The 23,827-nt window shown below is 57.1% G+C and overlaps 3 protein-coding genes across 3 annotated transcripts in view; all 3 read right to left on the reverse strand.

Annotated features, from left to right (window-relative positions):
- NHEJ1 (non-homologous end joining factor 1) overlaps positions 1-9,943 on the reverse strand; it is a 43,481-nt gene extending 33,538 nt beyond the window's left edge. Inside the window, exons 1-5 of the mRNA XM_005153849.3 lie at positions 9,887-9,943; positions 9,100-9,285; positions 8,015-8,224; positions 5,909-6,047; positions 4,685-4,743 (exon numbers count right to left, since the gene is read on the reverse strand). Coding sequence (XP_005153906.1) covers positions 4,685-4,743; positions 5,909-6,047; positions 8,015-8,224; positions 9,100-9,285 — 594 coding nt within the window. The 5' untranslated portion in view covers positions 9,887-9,943. The remainder of the gene's footprint in view (positions 1-4,684; positions 4,744-5,908; positions 6,048-8,014; positions 8,225-9,099; positions 9,286-9,886) is intronic.
- Positions 9,944-11,855: 1,912 nt separating this feature from the next.
- Positions 11,856-16,402, reverse strand: SLC23A3 (solute carrier family 23 member 3). The gene is made up of 12 exons (XM_005154089.3): positions 16,295-16,402; positions 15,879-16,039; positions 15,272-15,366; positions 14,895-14,968; positions 14,408-14,589; positions 14,168-14,291; positions 13,650-13,797; positions 13,319-13,572; positions 13,007-13,112; positions 12,769-12,936; positions 12,473-12,568; positions 11,856-12,304 (listed from the first exon to the last, which is right to left on the reverse strand). Exons 1-12 carry the CDS (start codon positions 16,400-16,402, stop codon positions 11,877-11,879), a joined length of 1,944 nt encoding a protein of 647 aa, XP_005154146.2. The 3' UTR covers positions 11,856-11,876.
- A 960-nt stretch (positions 16,403-17,362) lies between these two features.
- On the reverse strand, positions 17,363-23,805 carry CNPPD1 (cyclin Pas1/PHO80 domain containing 1). The gene is made up of 8 exons (XM_005153850.4): positions 23,601-23,805; positions 23,301-23,403; positions 20,735-20,816; positions 20,058-20,178; positions 19,836-19,964; positions 19,661-19,722; positions 19,300-19,417; positions 17,363-18,851 (listed from the first exon to the last, which is right to left on the reverse strand). Exons 1-8 carry the CDS (start codon positions 23,667-23,669, stop codon positions 18,219-18,221), a joined length of 1,317 nt encoding a protein of 438 aa, XP_005153907.1. The 5' UTR covers positions 23,670-23,805; the 3' UTR covers positions 17,363-18,218.
- Positions 23,806-23,827: the final 22 nt, after the last annotated feature.

Below are 23,827 nucleotides of genomic sequence, written 5' to 3' on the forward strand. Positions count from 1 at the left end.
GCCAGGGGCCTTGCAACTTCGGCACCGCTCAGCCCTGCTGAGCAGCAGCACCGTGTCCTCCAGCTCCTTCCCCAGCCAGTGCCAAGCGAGCCCAGCCCGGCCGAGCACCTCTGGCACCTTCTCTCCTGGGCCGCGCACCCTTCGTGCGAGCAGCCCATGTCGCACCCACGCCGCCGGCCCCGCTCTGGCCCGGTCACAGCTGCAAAGCCGCAGCTACCTTGCGCTAATTAAAACCATCCCTGGTTGGAAGAAGCCAAAGGGCCACTTCCTCCCGGCCGCCCCGGGCTGGCGCGGGTCTGAGGGATGCCGTCCCCGCCCTGCCCAATGCGCAGCCCACCGCCGCCTTCGCCCGCGGCGAGACCGCTGCAGCTCCGCTCCCTGGGGCTCATTTTTAGCGCCTGTTAAAAGGAGAGGCAGCAGCATGCAGGCAGGTGCCCGGCTGCACCCCAGGGTGTGATGCCCGTTGCCTCCATTGGATGCCCCGGCCATGCTCCACCTGCTCTGCTGGCCCGTTTCCCCTCGCGGAAAGGGAATGGGTGCCTGGCCCCCATCCCAGCGCTGGTGGGGAACAATAAGAGGGACGCTGACCCCCGGGCGCCCTGACGTCAGCCAGCACCACCACCGGCACCGCCGCCAGCCCTGGCCCTGGGGCTCCCACTCGCCCTGGGCTGGGGCCGCGCTGGAAGCCGCCTGTTTATCTTCCTCTCCGGCATTGCTTGTTTTGATGGCACATCCTCCTCCTCCTCCTCGCCGGGCCGCGGGGTCGAGCCGTGAACCCGCCACGTCCTGTTTGCCGAGGTCCCTTCTTGCCTTGCGGAGGTGCGGAGCAGCCACCCCTGTGAGCGACGGCCGGGGCAGATAAAAATACGCAGGGCAAAGCATCCTGGCTATATCTGTACTGATGGTATCGGGGAGTTTGTCCCTGGTCTACCTGTCCCTGTCGTCCCTGGGGACAGAAGCACGGTGCTGCATGGACCCCCTGACCCTTGCTGAGCCAGACCAGGCAGAATCATAGAATCACCTAGGGTGGAAAAGACCTTTAGGATTATCAAGTCCAGCCTTTACCCCAGGACTGCCACATCCACCACTAAACCATGTCACTGAGGGCCTCAAAGCTATGTCACAAAACACCGACCACGGCCAGACTGGGGCAAGCTCTTAAAGCCCATGGGTAGGCACCCCATGCTGCCGCATGGGGTCATCTCCGTAACCCAAAGGGACACCTGGGGACAAAATACCCCCAACCTCCTGGGTCCTAGGTTGCTGGGAAGGGTGCCGGGGCAGCCTGAGGCACTGAGCCCTCTCCAGCCGCTTGCTCTTCCCTGTCACGGCGTGAACCCCTAGGCTTGCCAATAAAAGCTGCCGGCTTTGTCCCGGCTCGTGTGCAGCCACCACTCTTCCTCCAGTTCTGCCCAAGCCCAGGCAGCTGCTCAGCAGTGAACCCTTGCCAAAAACTGCGTGTGTGAAAGCGTCGTTTCCTAAACGTATAAATATTCCCAGGGCTTAACTGGAAAACTCCCCATAATTAGTTAAAATGCCCTGGACAGCCAAGTGCACACAAGCCCAGGGCAAGGGCACATTTAAGGCTGTACAGCTGTGCCCTCGGGGACTGGCAGTTCCTTTCCTTTCCATGGGGGATGCAGCAAAGGTTTGGGAAGCGAGCAAAGCTGTGGAGCACTTTCCCGCTTCCTGCCAGCCCTGTGCCACACCAATCACAACACCTTTCCAGCCAGGAGGTGTTTACTGCTACCAAACATCCACAACCTGAGGCCCTGTTTTGCAAAGGGGGAGGCTGGAAGGACCATCAGACCTCTCCTCCTGACCTCCTGCCCACTGATGTTCAACCATGCACATCCCAAGACAGATCCCAGCAACTTGGTTTTCTTCCAGGCAGGCTCCCAGCCCACTTTTGGAGACATCAAGAGATGAAGAATCAACCGCTGCCCTTGGGACCATGCCTCAATCGTTAATCGCCCATGGGAGCAAACCCAAGTGCCTCCATCCTAGCTTGAAATTGCCTGGCTCTGGCTCCTGGTGCCTGGCTTGTGCTCCCTGCTCTCCACGAGATTAAAGAGAGCCCTTCTCTAAGCAGCATTTTCTCCTTGTAAAGACCCTCACACACTGTAATCAAGGCGCCTCTCAATTTTCTCCCTGATAAGCAGACAGAGCTCTTCCCTTCCAAGTCTCAATGCTGGGCTGTCTCCCCAGCCCTCAATTCATTCCTGAGACTCTGTACTGATTGTCCGGCGTCTTTTGGAAAACCCAGACGCAGGAATTGGTTGCTGCACTCCCAGCTCCCCAGGCCATGTCCCAAGGGACCCCAGCCCCTCATGCTGCTCTTTTTTGGAGCTGGCAAATGGAGTACTGAATTGCCAGGGGCTCTGAAATACCTGCCCAGAGACAACAAGATCATCCAGCCCACCCTTCTGCTGCCGAATAAGCAGGGAGTGAGTAAGGGTGAACAGACAGTTTTGAGATGTAAAGCTGTGTTTGGTGTTCTCACTAACACAAGACCTAGGAGGCATCAGGAGGAATGACAGGGTACCACATTCAAACCAAAGGTGGCAGCTGCTCGCATCTCACGGCTCATTGCCACAGGATGGTACATGGGCCAAAAGCATCATCAGTGGGCTCATAAAGCAAAAGGATGAATGCAGAGAAGACAGATCCCTCAGGCAGACTGAACACACAACTGCATCCCTCCACCACTGCTCCCCTGCTGCCAGTGATCAGATCTGGCTGCCAGGGGATGCAGAGAGAGAGCATCTCCCAGTCCCTCCCATTCCCTGTATGGTGCTCCAGCCCCAAGATGCTGCTGCTGGACTGTTCTTGGGACACACAGCACTAACTGCCCTCCCATCTTTTAAGTCTCTGACATACGAGCTCCCCACTAACTGTCTGTGCAAGGCTCCGTGCAGGGCTGCATCACTCCCCTCCTGCCACCCTGCACCACTGAGGACCTTCCCCTGTGCCCCACACCCTACCAGCTCTTGGAGGACTCTGGAGTTTCAAGCCTGATGTTCATCTTTAGCAGATGTTGTTGAGCTGACCCTTGGACAAAGAAATGCTTCATCATCCCCCAATCCTGGCACATCCATCTGCATCCTTCCAGCGACAGCACCGAAACACTTACCAAGTGCTTCTGCCACGTCTGTTCCAGTATCAATCATTTTACCACCTTCATCTACCATTAAGCTTATCCTGTTGCTGGAAGCTTGGGGTTTTCTCCTACTACACTAAATAAAAGCCTTTCCTTCTCTCCTTTTTCATGATTTTTCCCTGATGCCGTTAGTTTCTGTTATCCATTTTCTACACTTCATAATTTCTAATTTATACTGATTGCTATCTACTCCCGCTCCCCCATTTGTTATAAACTGCTCTTTTATTTCTAATTGCTGCCTTCAGTTTGCCGCTGAACCAGAACGGGCTCTCGGCCAGCGCTGCCCTCTTTCTTGATTGTGGAATTGTGGCTTTTTGTGGCTTCTGAAATTCTTCTGAAAGAGCTCACCATTTTCATTCACATTTTTCTATCTAAATGTTTCCTCTGAGCTGATTTCACTCATAATTTTCCCCCTGCTTTGGGAAATTAGCCCTTTCAAAGCATGAAGGATATAAATTACTGTTTAGGAATGTCCTTTCTTTGCCCAGGGTGAATGTAATCTGCTCATGATCATTGGTTCCTAGGCAACCTCTTAAGTCACAGTCCAGCAGTGAATTCATCTCTATCCACCATAACCAGGGGGAAATGAAAGTTCCATGTGCTGGAGGCAATGCAAAAAGAGGGATCATCCCTAATATTTAGAAACCGTACAGGTGGTTTGTTGCTGGCTGTGCAGGACCACCAGTGTGTGTCTCATGAAGCAATGTCCTGTGGACACCATGGACATCCTGGCTGACTCACTGGTGCCCAGAAGACACCACTGCTCCTCACTCCTGTGCCTTTGCAATGAGCACAAGAACACTTAGAAGCATCCTGAGTCATTTTACATCAATGGGCATCAATCCTTTCTGATCTTACCACATTGGTTTGAATCATTTTAGTGCTTCTCTGATTATTTCCAGTAATGAAAAAAGATCAGAGGAAAGACTCTCTCCTTCCAATCCCAGTTTCTCCAAAGCACATGTCTGATTTTAGAGCCATGCAAGCCAAGGGGAGGGTGAAAAGGATGCACATCCCACAGCACGGAAAACAGGCTGAAAGGCACTTGTCCCCACAATGCACCACTGAAAAGCCATCCTAAAAGCAGCAGAGGAACCAAAAGGAGCAGATGGCTTCTCCTCATTTACCTGCTCCTTGCCTGACATTAGCATCAGTGTTTCAGATCCACAGCAAGTGTGGGAAGCAGGTGAGGATGCTCCAGTAATGACATATTCCCATGGAGCAGCCAGCCCAGCTTGCACCCCTAGCAACAACCAGCAGCCAGGTAAGTGGCAAGAGGACAACAAAACATGGTGCGACCTCTCCATCCAGCTGTACCAGACATGCCCCCAGCTCTGCTCACCCTCCAGACGAGGTGCAAGGACATAAAGGAGGGCCATGGGAGAGCCAGTGGCCATTACACCTCTCCAGGCAAGTCTAGCAGTGTCCCCATCCAGCCCAGCACACTTCATACTGGGGCTGCTGGTGTGAGCTGCCCCCCACCACTCATTTGTTAAAGAAGGGAACACTTGCACAGCTCCTTACCTTAACCATTAAGTGCTGCTGAAAGGTCTCCTCCTGGAAGGGCTCTGTCCGCAGGCGATCTGCAAGGGAAAGCAGGGATGAGCTTGGACAGGTCTGGCCAGACTTCTGACCCTGGCTTCTCCTTTCCCTCCTGTGAGACAAGCGGACTGCAGGGAACAGCTTCAGCACACTCATCCCTGAGCCAGCAGAAGAGTTTGTGCTCTGCACCTTGTTCAAAACACTGATTTTCCCCCATCATTGCTAAGATGCTGTCTGGAGAAGCAGCTGGCCAGCTCTGCTCAGTAGGACTGGTCCAAAGCTTCCTCCCAGCATCCCACCCTGCCCAGACAAGAGACAAGAGAGGCCGTCTGCCTACCAGCATCAGTCCCTGGGCCCAAGCCAGGTTGTTCTGGCTGCTCCAAGCTCTGCAGGGCCAGCACACATCAGAAGAGAAGGGAGAGCAACCAGCTGATGCAACTCTAGTGCAGCTGCAGGGAAGATGCAGGCTCCTATGGTAGGGTGCCTGCCATTGGACAGGGTCTGGACCACATCACCTTCTTGGCCATGATATGCAAGTCAGGGCTGATCCCTGTGAGATCCCCATCAGTCCCCACATCTGCAGGGGGCAAAATCCCTATGGAAGGGCAGGCATCACCTCTGGCAGCAGACAGAGTGCAGCACTAGCACGGAATGAGCGAAAAACAGCTCCCAACCAACCTGCATGGGCAGAGGATAACCTCCTCAGAGTGGCTCCCCAGAGAAGGTCCTGACCCACGTCCTATCCCAGGAGGCTTCTTCCCGCCTGTCCCCACTGGTGGCGAGGTGAGCTGGGCCCTGAAGGGGGGTCACATGCCTGGCTGTGGTTGCCATGGCAGGGAGAGCCGGGAGCCCCTGGTTGCTCTCCAGCACTTGGGAGCTATCGTGCTTGGGACGGCAGCCTGAGACCGCTGCAGGGCCGGCCCTTGCTGGCATCCCTGCTGACTCCTGGGGAACAGCCAGGTGAAGAGGAGAGCCCCTTGGCGACTCCCCAGCTCCTCCAGCTCCCGGTCAAGAGCCATTTCTCCCCCAGCTCTCCCCAGGGGCTGCTCCCCAGCCTCCTGGCTACCATCTTGCTGCCAGCACAGCTGAACATGAAACAAGCCTGGCTGGGTAATAGCCAGAGAGAGCAGAGCATGCCAGCCCCATTCTAAGGAGGAAACTCACTCCCTGCTTGCTCCTCTCTTGGCCCTAGGCATCCCTTCTCACCTCTGCTGAGAGTGGCCCCGCTCTCCCTGTAGTCTTCGATCTCAGCATCCTTCTGAAGCAGCAGTGAGGCCAGCTTTTGCACCTGGGACTGCAGCACCAGGCTCATCTGAATCAAGGGCCTGACAAGGTGGCGGGACACCTAGGATGGAAGGACACTTTAGGAAAGCTTCATGGGAGCAGGGCAGGCAGGAAGGCCATAGCAAGAGCTGCACCCCAGCTCACACAGAGCTCCCCAGGATACCCCATGTCTCAACCAAATCCAGTGGGAAGTGGTCAAAAACATGAGCTGGGAGAAGGGAGGCCAGATGCTACAGAACACATCCTTCCATCCCAGCCCCATCCTTTCACAGCTGAGGACTGCAGCAGGTGAAAGACTGGGTGGGATACCCTGAGTGGGACAGTGTGCAAGGACAGGCAATGCTCCACCTGCCATTTGGGCTGCAGTAGGAAGCAGGCAGTGCCCCAGGGATGAGCTGCAGAGGTGACAACCATCATGCACCCAAGCACTCAGAGGGGACCACTGGCTGCAGAGCTGGGACAGGGCAAGCAGCATTTTGCCAGGAGGGCTTTGTGCTGGCCTGGAACAACTGGCAAGCTGCTGAGCCAATATTAGCAAGGCAGACTTGTTCCTCATTCCCACATCCGCACCAGCCACGCTCAGCATCCAACAGATTCCCATTTCTTGGGTGCTTTGCAGACATCCTTCACATTTCCAAGCAAAAGGAGAGGAGCAGCTACCAACTGAGTGCTTGGGCTTTGCACCTTTTCAGCTCAGCCTCCATGCTTCTTGCCCAGGGAGGGACAGCAAGTCAAACCAAGCCAGGACCCCAGGTTTATTTGCTCCCCAGTTCAATCTTGAAAGCAAGGACACACACCCCAGGGCGGGTGGGGAGCCCAGCTGTCCTCCGCGTGATGCCCAAGCACAATATTATGGGGAAGAGGGGATGGGACCTGCACCAGGAGCGGGTGTCAGGGATGGAGGGCGCTGCTTCCCCTCGGCAGCGGAGCCGCGGGGTCGGGCGCGGGGCCGGTGCTGCCACCGGAGGCTCCCGCTGAGCGGTTAGCGAGTACCGGGCGCCCTCTTGTGCGCGTAGGGCCGCAGGGCCGGGGACCAGGAGGGACCCGGGCGGGGGGGGCCGGCCGTGGCAGCCCCGGCCTGCCTGCCAGGGCGTCAGTCGCGGGTCAGAAATGCAGCCTGTGACCGGGCTGCAGGGGGCTGGCCCCCGAGACTCGATGCTGGGCAATCCCGTGGTAAGAGCAGCCTCTTAAAGCCGGGAAGACGCCACTTTCATTCCCGCAGTTGTGATGGAGCAGCTGCGGGTCCTTTGGGGGTACCCACTGCTCTTTGCCCCACTTCATGGAGTGCACCAAAGGAGAACAGCATCATTCTGCTGTGCGGGGTGCTCGTAGGGTCTCATCCCTGCTGCCGGGGTGCCAGCACATGCTGGGCCATCTCTGCCTCACTGCAAGGCACCAACTAAGGTGCCAAAGCCTCAGTCTGAAGAAATGGGGCAGTGAACCATGGGAAGGACATGGAACTATATAAGAAGGACATGGAGCTGTTGGAGCAGGTCCAGAGGAGGGCCACGAGGATGATAAGAAGGCTTGAGCACCTCCCATAGGAAGACAGGCTGAGAAAGTTGGGGCTGTTCTGCCTGGAGAAGAGAAGGGGGCCTACAAGGATCCTGGAGAGCGACTCCCCATTAGGGACTGTAGTGATAGGACAAGGGGCAATGGGTTTAAATTTAAATAGAAGAGATTTAGGTTAGATATAAGGAAGCAATTCTTTACTGTAAGAATGGTGGGGCACTGGAAGGAAGGGTGCTGAAGGAAGTGGTAAATACTTCATCCCTGGCAGTGTCCAAGGCCAGGACAGACAGAGCCTTGGGCAACATGGACTAGTATGAGGTTTCCCTGCCCAGGGCAGGAGGTTGGAACTGGATGACCTTAAGGTCCATTCCGTGATTCTGTGTGAGGGGCAGCAGGCAGAGCCAGGCACCCTACAGGCACCAGCACAGCCGGAGACCACCCAAAAGCTTCCAAGCATTAGGAAACAACCCTTGATTTTGGCCATTCCCCTCCCCAAACTCTTGCAGCTTTGCTCACCATCTCCACAGGAGCAGGGCAGCAGTGGAAGTCCCAGTAGAAGGGCAGTCCGGAGAGCTCGCTTTTTACGTGCAGTCTGAGCCCGCTGGCAGTGTGGTGGCAGGAGAAAGAGGTGATGGCATCCGGCTGCCCTGCCAGCAAGGGGCCCATCAGTTTGCACAAGTGGTGCAGGAAGGAGGACACCTGGACTGTCAGCCGCTTGTTCAGCTCCTGGGGAAAGGCAAGTTTAGGGGCACAGCAACGCCCTGGGAGCTCAGCACTAGGAAACAAGCAGCAGAAACTCCAGCACAGAAGGAGCCAAACTACTGCATGTCCCAGTGCTGCAAAAGTCATGCCTGGGCCTCAGCTTCCAGCCCTATGACAGAATACTCCCCAGACAAGGTGTGAAAGCTCCTCTGCCATGCCAGCCCAGGAAGGATCAGGTGGTAGGCAGGGTGCATCTGTCCTGCATGCCACCACAAGTGTCCCACGCTGGCTGAGAGTTGTCACAGCTCAGCTAACCTGCCAGCGCTGGGAGATGGCTGGCCCTGTACGCCCACCACTCCTGCCAGCAGCTGCTCAGAACAGCATTTTGTAGGCAGAAGGACATGGCAGACAGGGGTGACCTAGGCATGGGGGACATGGGTTGGAGTGAGGGGATGAGGCATGGCCCCATGTGTTTTGGGGGCAATGCCAAGAGGACATCCCATGGGAGTCTGTGCCTCCTCTGAATGTGGGCAGAAGTCTCCCCATCCCTGGTGGGAAGGCAGCCTTTTTTCAAGCTCTTCCTTTAGCATTGATCCTGGAGAAACCAGCTGTTCATCCAGCCCACAAACGAAATGAGTATGCCAGACTCAGCATGCAGCCCCAGCGAACATCTAGTTGCCCCCAGCATCTTAAAGAGCCTGATCCACTCTACCAGGAGGAGGGTGCTAGGCCATCCAGGGTAGCAATGCTTGGGCAGAGCTGCCCAGGGATTTCCCAGGCCAGGTGTTTGCACCCAAGCCCTGTCAGATCTAACTGTCATTGTGTCACGAAGCAGTCTATGCTGGGATGTCAGCTGCTACAAAGAGAAAAGGAGGTTCCTGGACTTTCCAGACACTCACCTTGGACCTTTGTCCCACAGCCTCGGCATCTGCACTCTCGTACCAGACGCTGCTGAGGTCAGAGATGAGCAGGATGTAGCCAGTATCCCTGAAGCACACTTTGGCAAGAAAAGTGGACTCACCGAGGCAAACAGAAGCCCATGGCTGTGTCAGGAGGCTGCTCTCCAGCTGTTTGGAGCCCTCCATCTGCAAAAGAGCAATCATGTCTCCACCTCACCCAAACCCAGGAAGATCCCAGGCCTTGGGGTGGCTTCACATGGACCCTTGGTCACTGCCCACCCATTCATGATGCCAGCCCCTTTGTAGCCCAGAGGTGAGGGTGCTCAGCCAGCCCCAGTCACACACATCCCTGCACATGCACGCAGCTTTGCTGAGGCAGGCATTTTGGGGAGCTCTGTGCAGGGCAGTTTCTACCCCAGCTCATGATAAGCATCCCAAACGCACCAGCAGATGCACAGCAATGTACTTGCTGGCTCCCCAGCATTTTCCAGTGCTTGCTACCATTAGTATGGCAAGACCTCTACATTCAATTTAACATTTAAGCTGCCCTGCTTGCACTGAGATGGGCAGGGGGATGCTGCAGCCCTCCTCTTGCTTGGACATCCCACCCCCGTACTCCACGTGAGCCACGGACAATCCCCTGCCGGCACAGTGCCGGCAGAAGCGCACGCTGCCCGCGAGCACTGCCGCTTCCCGCTCCTCCCCGTGACGGGCTCTGTGCCTGCCCAACCGCTCCGGCACCCAGTGACACCAGCGTGCCCGCAGCACTGGTGCGCCGCGGAGTTACCGGGGGCAGAGGCGCGGGTGGGCCAAAGGCTGGCTGGTGATGGGCTTGCAGAGGCGAGCTGCGCCGGGCCGGAGGCGAGGGCGGGACTACAGCTCCCAGCATGCTGCTCGCTTCCGCGGGGCGCGCTGGGATGCGCACTCTATGGGTCACCGGCATGGAAAGGCCATCGCTTCCTCAGAGCCCAGGGAGTAGCTGCTCCTGCTCCCCCGGCTGCTGACAGGGACGGGGACCTGAGCTGGCACGGCTTGGGTGTCTGCAGTTATCACAGCAGGTGCCATGGCCAAGACGCTGCGCAAAGCGCTGGGCACTGAAACGCCTCACGACTTGTTTTGTGCTTGCAGCTGTTACGAAACATCCTGGTACAAGTGCCCAGCGGGGAACAGCCGGGAGAGGCAGCAGCAGCCAGGGGGCCGGTCCCTTGGCCCCGCGTTTATTCCTCAATCAGCCGCAGGGTGCCCAGGCAGGCACGGCACAGGGCATGCACCCAAGCCGCAGCTCTCCCAGGCTTCTGCTGGGACTTTGCTGCACCCCACCGAACCCCACATAGCTGGGGCTGCAGGTGCCTCTGCCTCCATGCCCAAGGACTGGGTTCAGAGGACACCGCAGAGCAGCGCTATGACAACCCGGCAGAGCCCGTGGACACGGCGCACTCCCAGCCCCGCCACGCTGAGTGCAGCTCCATCCTTACACTGACACCCCCAGCACCCATGCGCTGTGATCCCCCACCTGTACCGCATGCAGTGAGACCACCCACCCTGCACTCACAACCTGCCTCCTCCCCCGCACCCATGCACAGCCCCCGAGCTCCCCATTTGCACCTATTAACGCCCTGCTCTCAAACCTCTCCCTGCCGTGCAGGCTGCGGCCGCCCTCGGGGCGGGACCGGGGGAGGGTCATCCCGGAATATTTGCATCCGGAAGAGTTGTCAGGGTATGTGGGAGCGGACAGGGACTTCGGGATGCAGAGCCCAGGCAGGGTGCAGGATTGATGGGGTTGCCTGGCCAGGTCAGGGTACAGGAGGGTTTGGGGTACAGGATCCAGACAGAGTGCTGGACCGAGTCATGCTTTGGGCACAGAGTGCAGGGCCAGATGGGTGCAGGGCCCAGGTAGGATGCTCCCATGGATAAGCCCCACCATCCCCCCAGCCCAAGTTTGTCCTTCCTCTGAGCTTGCACTTAGGGCCAGCTTGCATCACCCAAAGGCTGCAAAACCCCGGCCGGTCTTGCCCCACTGTTGTGCATTTGCAGACTGGTCCAGACTGGTGGTGGCAGCATCGGGAGTAGCTGTGAACTCTGATCTGTAAAGGCTGCAGCAGCGAGCAGGGCTGGTGCAGGCGCTGCTGTAGTCGGTGTAACCAGCCAGCAGTGGGAAACAATCCAGGAACCGAACTTAATCACGGGGGTCAAAGGCAACATTTCAATGTTGTTGTTTTTTCCCTAGAGAAATCCAGTGCTGGCAGTTAAATGGTGAGTGCTGCTGGGACCAACCCGCTGCAGGTGAAAAGGAGTTTACTGCTTTGGAGAGCTGACCTGAGCTGCACCCCCAGCTGAGGTATGCTGGTGTACCATAGTGCGTTAGTATAGACCTAGTGCCATGGGTGTCAAGGGGCCATGGGCACAGCTGGGACACAGCAGGGAGGAGACGGAGAGCCATCCCTTCCTGAACATGGTGCCAGGGGTGAGCAGAGCCCTTTGGGGATGGTCAAAACACTGAGCCCTTGAGCCCTTCCCCAGCCATGTCCACAGGCTGATGGCAACCACATCCCCAGCTGCAGTGGCACCAGATGGCTGTGGCCTCTTGTGGTTGCAGTCCTCAGGCTACCAGGGGAGGGAGGGCTGGCATCTCCCAGGCAAATCCTGGCTAGAAAGGAAATCCCTGGAGAGACCAAAGTTGGTTGAAGGTTTTTATACCTCACTCCCAAGCAAGGAAATGGGATTTGTGCTGGGAGTGTGGAAGTGCAAGTCCCTTCAGTCCATGTGGGCTTCAGAAATTAGGAGCAAAGTGGCTCACAAGCTGCCTTTGGAGCACAACGCTGGTCCACCATGAGGTATCTGCACTCCGCAGAGTCAGGCCACTGTGTCCATGCAGCCATAACTGTCTCACTTGTCCTTCTGGATGGCTGTGGCTCTCCTGAGCCAGGTTTGGGGAGCAGCTGTGTCTCTTCCTGAGGGTCAGTGGCCCCCTCCTCAGTGGCATGGCCTCCCTCCTCCTTGTCCTCCTTCTCCTCCTCTTCCTCACTCCTCGGGCAAAGGAAGCAGCAGGGGAAGGCTTTGCAGGAGGACGGCAGCAGCCTGCTTAGCCCAGGAGGGAGCCCATATGCCTGGTTGGCTTTGCCTCTCTCTCCATGAGCATGGTGGTCGCCTACCCCAGTTCTCCATGGCCCCAGCTCAAAGAGCAGCCCTCGCTCTTCCAAGGTTCCTGCAAGCACAGAGGTGAGCAGTGTGATGGGAGTCCCTTCCTCTAGCTGCACTGTCCCAGCCTACACCAGCCCTGGGACCCACAGCAGGGCTGCCTGCAGGCAGTCCCATGGCCAGATGCAGCCCTCAGAGCAGAGGCTCACACAGAGTACCTAGAGCAGCCCGTCACCTGAGACTGTGTTCTCCAGGAGAAATGACAATGAACCAGTTAAGACCACAGGTGCCATGAGCAGGGAAAGCAAGAAGAGGTCCAGGGGCACCCAGCCTGCAGAGATGGTGCCAGAATCACCCAGGACATCCCAGTCCAAGAGAGAAAGGACCAGGAGCTGCCATGGCAGATCCAGGAGTTGGAGAGGGAGCTGCTTGCTGCTGCAAGCTGACCAAGCCTCCCAGGACATTGGAGAAGTGTGGTCACCCTGCCACAGGACCTGAGGCTTTGCCTTCCTTGGGGAATGTCCCTGCTACCTGTGGCCAGGTGAGCCAGAGCCATGCCAAACCACCGCGGCACCAGGAGCGCCATGAACATGGCAAAGCCAACGATGAAGATGTTCCTCCCCGAGTCAATGTCAGCATACTGGAAGTAGGAGATGCCCGTGCCCACGGCTACGGCGTACGTGATGCAGAGTATCCCTCCTGCGGGGAGCATGAGTCAGGCAGTGCCAGGCAGGCTGCAGGCACCACAGTGCAGGGGAATGGCACCCACCATGAACAGCCAGTGGGATGTGGGTGAGGAGCCCCACCAGCCTTGGAGACATGCCCAGGATCACACACACCAGTGCGCTCACTTGCACCGAGAGGCGAGAGCCAGTCTGGTAGAAAGGACAGGAAAGTGGGGACAGGGAGCATCACTCCCCACTCTGTCATGTCCCGTGTCCCGTCCCGTCCCCCCCCCGCCATACAGACCTGCCTTTCCCAGTGATGATCTAGTGACAGCCTGGGTGCTGCAGGTCACCCATCCCTCCTGCTCCATTGCCTCTCCATCCCTTGCCGACCCTCCTCCCAGCCCCAGCCATACCTGGGTGAGGCCAGCAGCGCAGGTGTTGGCGATACTGGTGGCAGTGCCCCCCGGGGCACCCAGCAGCCCTGCCAGGAGGCTCCCCAGCCCCTCTGTGCAGAGCCCCCGGTTGCATGCATCAGGGGACAGCTGGGGGGCTCTCAGCAGCCGCCCGCACAGCACGTAGCAGCCAACCGAGTTCATGCTGCAGCCCATGGCCATGGCGATGCCCACTGCCAGCGCTCGGGGGGTGAGCAGCGGCCACCCCCATTCACCTGCAGCAGGAGAAAGGATGTGTGACAGAGGCCCTGGCTGAAGGCTGATGGCTGCATGCAGCCTTGCTGGCCCCCACCTGCGTAGGGGATGCGGACCCAAGGGACATGGAAGGTGGTGTTGGCCCAGGACAGCTGGGCCATGGCCAAGTCCAGCGATTCCCAGGGGATGTGGAGATGGCTGAGGATAGCACAGAGGATGCAGACACCAGCAAATGGGAGTAGTACCTGCAAGGCAGCAAGGGGACACTCAGCAGAGCACCCTCCTCTCCTGCCTGCCCTGGCCAGCACCCCATCCATCTGCTGTGCCCCAGACAGTATGTCCTTGTCCTGTCACCTCTCCCGAAGAGCCATGCTACATCTCCCCTTACCCCTGCAGGGAGCATCCCAGGCTCTGCTGCTCCTATACCCTTGAGCAGAGGTCCTCTATGCTCCCCCAGCAGCACCCACACCCTGGGAGCTACACCAGGACTCCTCACTCCTGTCTCTGCTCCCAGTTCCACTCCAGCTAACCCCTCCCTAACCCCACACCGAAGAACCAGGCTGAGAGAGAAAACTGGGTGAAGCAGAGGGAGCTGGGGGATATAAGTTTTGGTACCGAGAATGTGCGCAGGGTGGGCACAGATGGCTCCATGGAGCCCCTCCAAGCCTGGGGCCAGGCACAGAAGGGCAGGCGGCAAGATCCCAGGTGCTGGGAGAAGGTGACAGTAAGAAGCATGAGCCTAGGAGAGGGAGAACAGACCACCATGCACCATCACGGTGATGGGATACCAAACATGTGCCGTGCACCATGAGGATGCCCCATTTGCATCTCAGTGGCAAAGGGAAGCCCACGTACAGCAGAGCTACCACCCAGTTAGTGGAGCAGAAGAAAGCAGCCTCCTTGTACGCAGACAGCCCGATGATGGAGAGGCTGGGAGCCAGGACCATGGGCCCACAGTGTTGGGCTGCCCACCCGCACACACCAGACACTCCCAGCACCAGCTGAACCAGCCCAGAGACCAGCACAGCTCCAGAGACCTGTGGGAGGAAATGATGGGATCCATGCGGCAGGATGCATGGAGAGCAGACCAACACTTTCCCTTGGACACACTCCCACTACCCCAGTAGTGTCACTTGTTCCCTGTGCTCTGCTCACCCCAGGCCCAAAGGAACACATGCACCCAAGTACACCATGAACCCTTTGCACATCCCCTTGTGTCCCTACTGTTCATCACAATCCCCAGGAGGGCTGGGAAAGGGGCTGGGGGTGCAGGGATGTAGGTAACACCTGGGGCACGGGTGGAGCAGGACAGAGACTCCCAGCCCAGTGCAGGAGCACCCACCTCTTGCAGCGGGGCAGCCCAGCTCCCTGCAACAGTGCAGTGTGGTGCACGGCATGCACTGGCCACAGCTGTGCCTGGAAGGGAATGTTGCGTGATGGGATGCACATGGACACTGGGCTTCTGGAGCCAGGCCCAAGAGTACACAGTGTGGGAGCTGCTGATCAGAGAAGGGTCAGCATCCCCATTGCTATAAGCCCTGACCCTAGGGTGTCAACCAGATGCACTCAGGGGTGAGTAGGGTGCTGTGCACCATCACCAGAGGAGCCAGCAGACAGGGCCCTTTGCTACTCCTCATCCCCACCCCATGTGCTGGGCACATGCCCTGGCACCGGCATGGCCTGGGTCCTGTGGGATGAAGGCTCAAGGGCTGTGCTCACCATTCCTGTCTATGCTGGCACCAAGAGACAGGTGGGAGCTCAGCACCATGGCAGGGACCAGGTACTCGAAGGATGGGATATGAACCAGTGGCAGCCTGGGGAAGGGAACAACAAGGGCACATTAGAGAGGAAAGAGGGGACATGGCTATTTTCAAAGCCCTACCTGCCATGGGAGTGAGGGATGGGAAGGGTAGGAGATGAGAACCCCGAAGTGACAGGAGGTCATCCCATATCCCAAATGTGCCCTTAACACAGCCCAGGCAGAGGTCAGGGGCTTTGCCAAAGCACACCCCAAGCCCCTGTGAACCATGGGCAGCACAGGCACAGGATGGTCATGAGGAGCTGTGTGTGGTGCTGGAGCACAGCAGCAAGGAGCTGGAGGAAAAGCACAGCAGTTTTCCTAGAGAAATGTGTGACAGGAGGATGCAGTGATGGCAGGGAGAGGGACATCTGTGCAGAGATGAGGACAAGGGGTTGTCCTGGTGCCCCTTCCCACCTCCAGCAAAGCCTCTCTTCCCACAGCCTCGTAGGGGGGCAGAGACATGCCCTGCCATGGCATCACTCTCCTCCCACCAACAACTCCAACTGCTTTGTCCCCCTTTCTCACCGGCTCCCCAGGGTGGTCTGCAGCACTGTGGAGATACCGCAGGCGAAGAGGCTGCGTGCCAGCAGCTCGCTGGTGGCTTGGCTGTGGGGTGGCTCCTCGGGCAGGGTGGGCAGCAGGAGGAGGTGGAAGATGCAGAGCAAGGAGGCCTGCACAACCAGGTGCTGTGCAGAGAGGAGAGGGGGTGGTCGCAACTTGCTGCAGCCCCCTGAGCTGCAGCCCTCATTCTTGTCCCCCTGGGTGGATGCACACTCATGGCCAGCCCCTGGCAGCATCCACCACTGTCCTCTCTGCACACCCTGGCCAGAGCCCCACGCACTCTTTGCCTGTCAGGATGCAACCCCTGCCCTGCCTCCTGCAAGGATCTCAGCCCTCTCCCCATTCCCCATCTCTGGCTGCTCACCACTGTCCTCCCTTACCTGAAGGGCTAAGCAGCAACTCAGCACCCAAGAGCACATTTTCTGCAGGGAGCAGAATGCGAGCACAGGGCTCCTGGCACCAGACACTCTGCAATGGCCCCCATTCATGCTCCTGTCTCCCCAGTTCTGTTCCTTGCTTGCAGTGCAGAAGGGGTGGGCAGGGTCCCAACCCCCAAGGGATCCTCACAAGCCTCATGGGGCTGGACTTCCACCTTCTACAGGAACTGCCTCAGGGTTAGCCATTAACTTGAGTTGGTGAGTAACCTGCTCCTGCAGCTAGGAATGCAAGTGTCACCCTGGGTTGTCACAAGAGCCAGGACACCAGACAGTACCAACTGCCCACAGCCTAGGTCCCATCCCTGTCTTTTGTGGTGCACAGAGCAGGGACTGACTGGGCCACAGAACAACCTCCTCTTCATGTGCTTGGAGCACCCTTACCAGCAGCATCTTCCAGCTCCACGATGCTCTGACTGCACTTGTTCCTCTCCAGCACAGCACCCTCTGCCCTCCTGGTCCAGCCCTTCCCCACCATCAGACACAGCAGAGCATCTTAAAAGCTCCCCCCAGGTCCTGCCATTTCCCTCTGTAGGCACAATGCCCATCCCAAGGGGGCCTCTGAATACTGACACTGGACAAGTCTGCCAGGGGCAAGTGCTGCCTGCTTGGCTGGGAGGGCTCCCAAGGGAGCACAGGCAGAACGCTCATGTTTTTGTCACAGGGCAGCAGTGTCTGTGCCAGCAACCACAACAGTGACCCTGCCAAGCTCTTGTCATTTGGGGCTCACACATTAACTGGACAGACTTCAGAGAGCAAAGAGCAGTGGAGACCACACATTCCCAAGCATAGGGAACTTCATCTCCCCTACTGTCCCTGCCTTCCCTAGGCATAAGACCTAATGTCCCCCTGTCACCAAAGAGTCTGGTCCCTCTTGAGCCCTGTGGGACATGCTCACAGCGCTCCTGGGCTCACTAGCAGCACATAGGATCTGCCCTGCACACCAGCGCAGAGAGCAAGCACAGCTCCTCACTGCACGCTGCCAGCACAGAGCGGCTCAGCAGGACAAGGACACACACAGCAGGAACTACTTTTATTGGAAGAGATTTGCATCTACAAAAGAGTGAAAAACAGGTGTAAAATCCACAATAAAAAGAAGGGGCAAAATGAGCTGGGCTGATCAGCAAGACAAGGTGCCTTCCCCCCACCCCAAGGAGCAGTCAGGCACCGTTTGCTTACAGCCACTGAGAGCTGAGGTTTGGGATGGGATCACACAGCACCCCAGCTTCAAAACACCCAATGTAAGCAGGATAAGGAAGATCAGCCTTAACCACACCCCACTACCTCCAAACCCAGCAGGGCACAGCCACATCACAGTCCCCTCTTGGTTTGACCCTTGCACCTCCCAAGAAGTGGCCTGGCAGTCCACTGGTGCTATGGCTAGCCTGCTCAGGCCACTCACTCCCTCCTCCTTCAACCTCCTCTCCCCAACACAGGCATCCTACCTCCTCCTGGGGCACCCTGCCCCTGGGGTCACTGCCCCAGCCCCTCCACCAGCACACACAGCCCCAGCATCCTACATCCCACACGCCACCTCTGCCCAGCACCAAGGGCCACCCACTGGCTCTAGAAAGAGGTACAATGACCTCCCTTGCTCTTGCAACCCCAGTCCAAGAGCACCCATTTCTAACCTCCAATAGGTTCCCACCCTAGCACCCCAACAGCAAACCAACTCTGCCCCAACATGTCCCAGCAGCCCCCAAAGTGAAGGACACCTCTGCCCTGGGAGGAGAACACACAAATGCTGGTTTGGAAGTAACGCAGGGGCCTTCAGCCCCATGCAGTCCCAGGGATCAGGGGTCCCAAAGTGCAAGGAAGTGAGTTGTGCCACGCTAGAAGAGAAGGGAAAAGGGGCTGCTGGCCTATGCTCCTAGCTGGGAAAAATGAAACTCTTGATTCTACTGAGATCCATGGCAGTGTGCAAGGAGCACTGCCTCAGCCCCAGGGGGTCCAGCCAGTCCTTGTGGCTGGGGGCTGCATCCCACGTGGGGCCTGCACGGGCTGAGCAGGCATGGCAATGGAGCGCTGGGGGAACTGGGAGCATGGCAAGTCCGAAGGGGCCAGGGTGGCTTTGGGCTGCAGCAGAGGTGGTATGGTTCAATCTCTCACAGGCAGTGGGTACTTTCTGGAAGGGGCCTTGCAGGGAGCTTCTGTGTTGCGCTAGATCAGGTGCCTTTGGGTAGGACAGAGCTGTCATCATGCTGCTCCACAGATAGAGCGCAGTTGCTGTGACCCCCCCTCGACGCGGCTCCTCGGTTGTCTTGTTCTCCCCTGGGCAGTGGGTGCTGCTAGCTGGAGAGATGTCAGGCAACTCGGGCTGGGGCTGGTCAGGGGCTGGGGCTGGCTGGGCATCCAGCTGGCAGCTGCTCTCCTCAGGGAAGAGCACAGGCCGGGGGGCTGCAGGGCCGATGTTCCTCATGTATACAGACCGGTTCACCATGGTGACAGAGGCAAAGACAGCAGCAAATCCAGTCAGGTACACCACACCCAGGAGGCAGGCCAGCTGCAGAGAAGCCAACGGTTAGAGCAGACCCTGCAGCAGCACCCACAGCCCCCTGTGACCCAGCAGCTGTGACGGCAAACAGCACCACCCGTGCTGGACGCTGGTAACAGCAGGTGGCTCACAGCCTGTTTGAAGTAGGGCTTAAATACCACAAACCACAGCACTCCAGCTAAAATCCTAACAGTTCATATTTAAATCCCTAGTCAGCACCTAGTTCTCACTATGACCTCGCACCATGACTTGTGGGGCTGTAGTTCAGCACAGGACACAGGCTAACCCAGCTCCAGTGCCTCAGGCAGCACAGCTGCAAATCAGAATCTTCTGGCTTCTGACAGCTTCCGTTTCAACAGGGAATAAACGAAGCTGCTTCTCCCAGTGCAAAAGAGGCTTCTGCTCCAAACCCATGGGTCTCATGTTCTTGCAAGTAGCTGCTGTTTCACGTTCTTACCTTCACCACTTGCTGGTAGAACTGGCCCAGCACATGCTGCCACATGGACTGCTCCATGAGGACACACAGATCCGTGTATGTGAACCAGCCACGCCACATGCCCTGCTTTTCTGCCACACTGCAGGAAAAAAGAAAAAGGGAATGGTGGATGTGGCATAGACCTTCACCAGCAAAGAAGCTTCAGGCCAGGCAGGCTTGGAGAAGACCCTGCTCAGGGTCTGTAGAAGGGAGCTGCAGAGCCTAGCAAAGGCTCACAGATACCCCAACCTCTTGTTTCACTGCAGCAAGGCCAGCTCTGAGCAGGCGCAGAGCCAGCGCTGCAAGGTATATGAAAGACTCACCTTCACCCCCCTACACCTACCGTCCTTCCAGCCAGCTCAGCACTTCAAACAGTTCTCGGGGATCTGTGTAGAGACTCCAGTCCTGTGGGGATAGCAGAGAACGGTCAGGGCGGTCAGGACAGGCCATCCAGCACCCGGACACATCCTCTTCCTTCATGGGGGTACTTTGCCAGCTTCAGTTAGAGCCCCACTTACAATGGCACTCAGGAAGTTCATCTCCAGTGTGTTCATGGTCTGGACATCCACCTTCCCTGCTGCTCCCCACTCGTCATTGAACACCTCCTCCTCCTCACCCTCATCATACAGGTACTTACTGGCAACCATCTAAAAGCAGCACAAAAGATAGGATCTCAGTCCCTCCTGTAGTCTTCCTGGCCTCCCTTCAACCCAGTTACCCCCCCAGCCTACACCACTCACCATGGAGATCAGAAAGAGGTCTGAAGATGAGATCTGTTGAAGGTATTCGGGGTTCCGGTGCCGCAGTCTCTCAATGTAAACCAGTGCCAGCATCATGGAGCAGGGAGAGATGCAAGCTTCCCTGTGCCACCAGGCAAGAAACAACCCAAAGGTTATCTGTGTGTGCTACAAACATCCCAGCAGCCACAGCATAACTTGGCTGCTCCCTCCCCATGTAGAGAGGTTTAGTAAATATACAGCTAGATACATCCCAGCCTTGCCAGCTTCATGCTGGCTGTCCTGATCTGTGGCATAGGATGGGGATGCAGGGTGGAAAACAGCAAGCCCTGGCTCCTCTTCCCAGGCACAGGAAGCTCCAAATTGAGCAGTCCCACCTGCAGCCAGATATGCTACAAGGGCTTGGCTGCCAAGAGCAGACATGGGGCTCAGACCTGGCTACCCAGTGAGCTACACATCCAGCCAGTACACACTCCCAGTAACAAGAGCACACCCCAGAGAACAGGAGCAACCTGAAGCAGGCCTGGCTGTGTCAGGAAGCCACTGTGCCTGCTGTCCTTGCCACCTGCCCCCAGCTTCTGTGATGCTCATCAGGCTTAAGCACAAGTCAATGCTGGCCCAGGGGGACCAGGTGAGACTTGAGCTCCCAGTTCTGACATGGGGCAGGTTTTACTCCTTACCGAGATACATGAGACACATATTTCTTCTGGAGTCTGCGAATAGGGCTGGGAGCCACTTTCTGCAGCAACTCCACAGCAATATCTATGACAGAAAATGAAAAAAAAAAAAGGGTTTTAGACCCATATAACACAGTTCACTCACACCCTTCCCCTTCACCTCACAAGCCTGTTGAGTCTTGGGGTCTGCTCAGCCCCTCAAGTTTAAATTCAACTGTGAAGGTAGGATAGGCCTCATCAGAAGGCAGGGATGACAGAGGAGCAAAGAAATGGGCAGTAGAGCCAGACCAAAGCAGGAAGAGGATGTGAGTGTCCAAAGCCCAGCGGCAGTGCCAGATCAGCATAACTGTGTCATGGGGAGATACTGGCAGTCAGCACAGAGCTATCGCCCTCTCCTCACCCCATCCCACAGGATCTCAGGCAGTCTTTTCAGAGGCTTTCTAGGTCCTGACCTAGGACATCTTCCCAGTCCTTTGATCCCTGTCAACCAGCATCCTCCTCCTCCAGAGCTCATCAGCATGATCCAGCTTTTCCCACACCACAGCTCCCCTCGAGATGATGGGCAACATATCAATGTGAGCAGGAGCCTGAAGGTACTGAACAGGGTATGGAAGCAGCAATACAGTGGAACTGCAGCTCATCTCAGCCTTCTGCCATGCTCACAGGTGTGCCTCAGAATTCAAGCACTTGAAAAGGCCAGACACTGACAGATGCTGGCAGATTATTTCAGCAGCTCCCATCTCACTTCTTGACATGACAGGACCAGCTGGGAGCATCCCAAACAACACTAGTCTGGTGCTTGGCAAAAAGTATTTGACAGGCAACTCCGGCTCCATTTTGCTGCCAAGCCCTTGTCTGACAGAGTCAAGAACAGAGCTTGTTACAGCAGCCCTGCACTTCCAGCTCCCAGGGGAAGCATCATCATACCTCTTCTCTCCCCATCTCTCCTTTCCATGTCTTTTCAGCAAATAAGAGAATGGGTGCAGTCCCACTGGAATTATTTGCCCAACAGCAACCACCAGGCTCAAAACCCATGCTACTCTAAGGGACCTCTCCAGGTAATTCAAAGTACACCACTACTAAGATCCCCAGTCAGGTTGACACAGCTCCCAGCCTCCTGCACTGCTGATGCTCTCTCTGCCCTAATCAGCCACCCCTGTGTCACTGTACCAGCCACCGCAGAGGCAGCAGTAATGTTCCAACTGACAGAAAGTACATGAGGCCCCCACAGGCTGTTTCAATGTAAAACCCAATTCTTCAGCCCACAGATGCAACCCATGACAGCATGTCCTGCCCTAGAGGGCACACAGAGCAGCTGATGAATGTCCCCAGTCTCACAGCCATGGCAAACCAAGGGTGGCTATGGTTCATCCTTTCCAAAAGGAACAAATTCACTTTTCAATGTCTCTCCTCGGTAAGCCCCATACTACCTCCTGTGACCATACACACTGCCAAAGACCTTTTCCAGTTCCTTCTGCTACTCTGGACTCTCTCCACAATCACCTCTTATCTTGTTTGAAGAGCAGTGCCATAAACTCACCATGTAGCAGTGGCACAGCTGTACAAGGACAGATCATCACCCTAGGCTCTGTTTTTTGACAGTGGCTGATAGCAGATGGCAAAGAAAGGCTGTAAGAGCAGATAAGCCTGCAGAGATACTCTCTGTGAGTCACACTCGCCCCAGCTGACAGAGAGAGGCATTTCCTGGGTGCAAAGTAGTCTTTATAGTTAATAGCTCTCAACAGTCTTCCATGCGCCCTTTGAACTTCCAACAGCAGTTCCTGTGAAACAGTCCCAGCTTGCACCTGGGTGTGACACCAGTGCCAAGGACAAGCCACTCACCTCCCTTGCACTGCCCGTGTCTGAACTTGTGACTCCCAGCAGCACCCAGCCACCTGCCCTGCCCCCCCACCATACAGCCAGCAGCCCCCTGCTCACCAAGGTACATCACACACAGCCCCTTGGTGACTTCAGATTGCTTCATCAGCATGAAGCTAATGGGAACACTAACACAATTGCACTGTGAAGGTCCTCTACCAAACCACTGCTTGCCTTTGACGGCTCCTCTCCAGCATCACCTGCACCAGTTCCTCAACCCAACCACATCTTTCTGCTCCCTCAGACATCACCGAATCAACAAGGGAAATATAAAAACACCAGGAAGAAAGGGCATGATCCAGACAAACACAGAGCAGAATATGCTACCTTGGTGCTCACTAGAAGTTAAATGCACTCTGAAGAGTACAAAAAGTTGTCCAAGATACTTCTCATCAGGAACAGGGATACAGCCTTCACTGCCAAGGAATTCATAAGCAACCTAAAGGTCTCTACCCTCTGCACATCTGCCATGTGCCAAAAACGCAGGAGTGGGCCAGACAGGGCAATAAAACAGACAACAGGAGCCATGAGGCTCTGGCAGCCTTCCCACTGTGCTGCGCAGAGAAAGGGAGGCTGGGCAGGGGTGGGATTTGGCAATGGGAGGGAGCGGGTGACTTGTTGGTCTCAGCCCCTGGGTAACTTCCAATCCCCTTGACTCAGCATTCCCATATGGGGGCACTCAGCAACCCACCTGCCACAGGGCTGGAGAGATTATCCAGGCTACAGTCTTTATCCCAGCCATAATAGAGCCGCTTCCGCACTCTCTCGCTCAGCTGCTGGTGCCTGGGCAGGAACTACAGGCAGAGAAGGGTTATGTGAAAAACGCCCTGACCGCTCCCCACACCAGGCTATGGGCTCCGGGGTACAAGGGGCCGGCAGGACCCCCCGGCACTCACTTAAAGCCCTGGTTTAAGGTGCTCCGGGAGCACGGCCGGAGGTGCAGGGCCGGGGGCGGGCTGGGGACACCCCGCAGCACCGTGGCGCGACTCACCGTGAACTCCTGGAACCCACTCAGGGAGAAGGTGCCCTCCTCGTCCAGGAGCAGCGCGTCCAGCTCCATCCCACCCGACTCTGGGCCGGGGGCCGTCAGCTCCCTCCGGCGGTGCCGGGTCCGCTGTGAAACCGCGACCGGAGCGCAGGCCGCTGAGCCGCTGCCAGGCCGAGCTCTACGCCCGCTTCCTCTTCCGGTGCAGGGGGTGTGGCCTGAGACCACCTCCC

The sequence above is a fragment of the Melopsittacus undulatus genome, chromosome 4 (genome assembly GCF_012275295.1).
Source record: "Melopsittacus undulatus isolate bMelUnd1 chromosome 4, bMelUnd1.mat.Z, whole genome shotgun sequence".
In the NCBI taxonomy this organism is placed as follows: Eukaryota; Metazoa; Chordata; class Aves; order Psittaciformes; family Psittaculidae; genus Melopsittacus; species Melopsittacus undulatus.

Coding starts and splice junctions, on each gene's coding strand:
- CNPPD1 (XM_005153850.4), bottom strand. CDS start 23,669: ATGGAGCTGGACGCGCTGCTCCTGGACGAGGAGGGCACCTTCTCCCTG. Junction 20,817..23,300: donor TCTCTCCAGCCCTGTGGCAG/GTGGGTTGCTGA, acceptor TTTCTGTCATAG/ATATTGCTGTGGAGTTGCTG. Junction 20,179..20,734: donor TATGTGTCTCATGTATCTCG/GTAAGGAGTAAA, acceptor CTGGTGGCACAG/GGAAGCTTGCATCTCTCCCT.
- SLC23A3 (XM_005154089.3), bottom strand. CDS start 16,402: ATGAATGGGGGCCATTGCAGAGTGTCTGGTGCCAGGAGCCCTGTGCTC. Junction 13,798..14,167: donor CCACCCTGCGCACATTCTCG/GTACCAAAACTT, acceptor GCTGCCTTGCAG/GTACTACTCCCATTTGCTGG. Junction 12,937..13,006: donor CATCCCACTGGCTGTTCATG/GTGGGTGCCATT, acceptor TGCTCCCCGCAG/GAGGGATACTCTGCATCACG.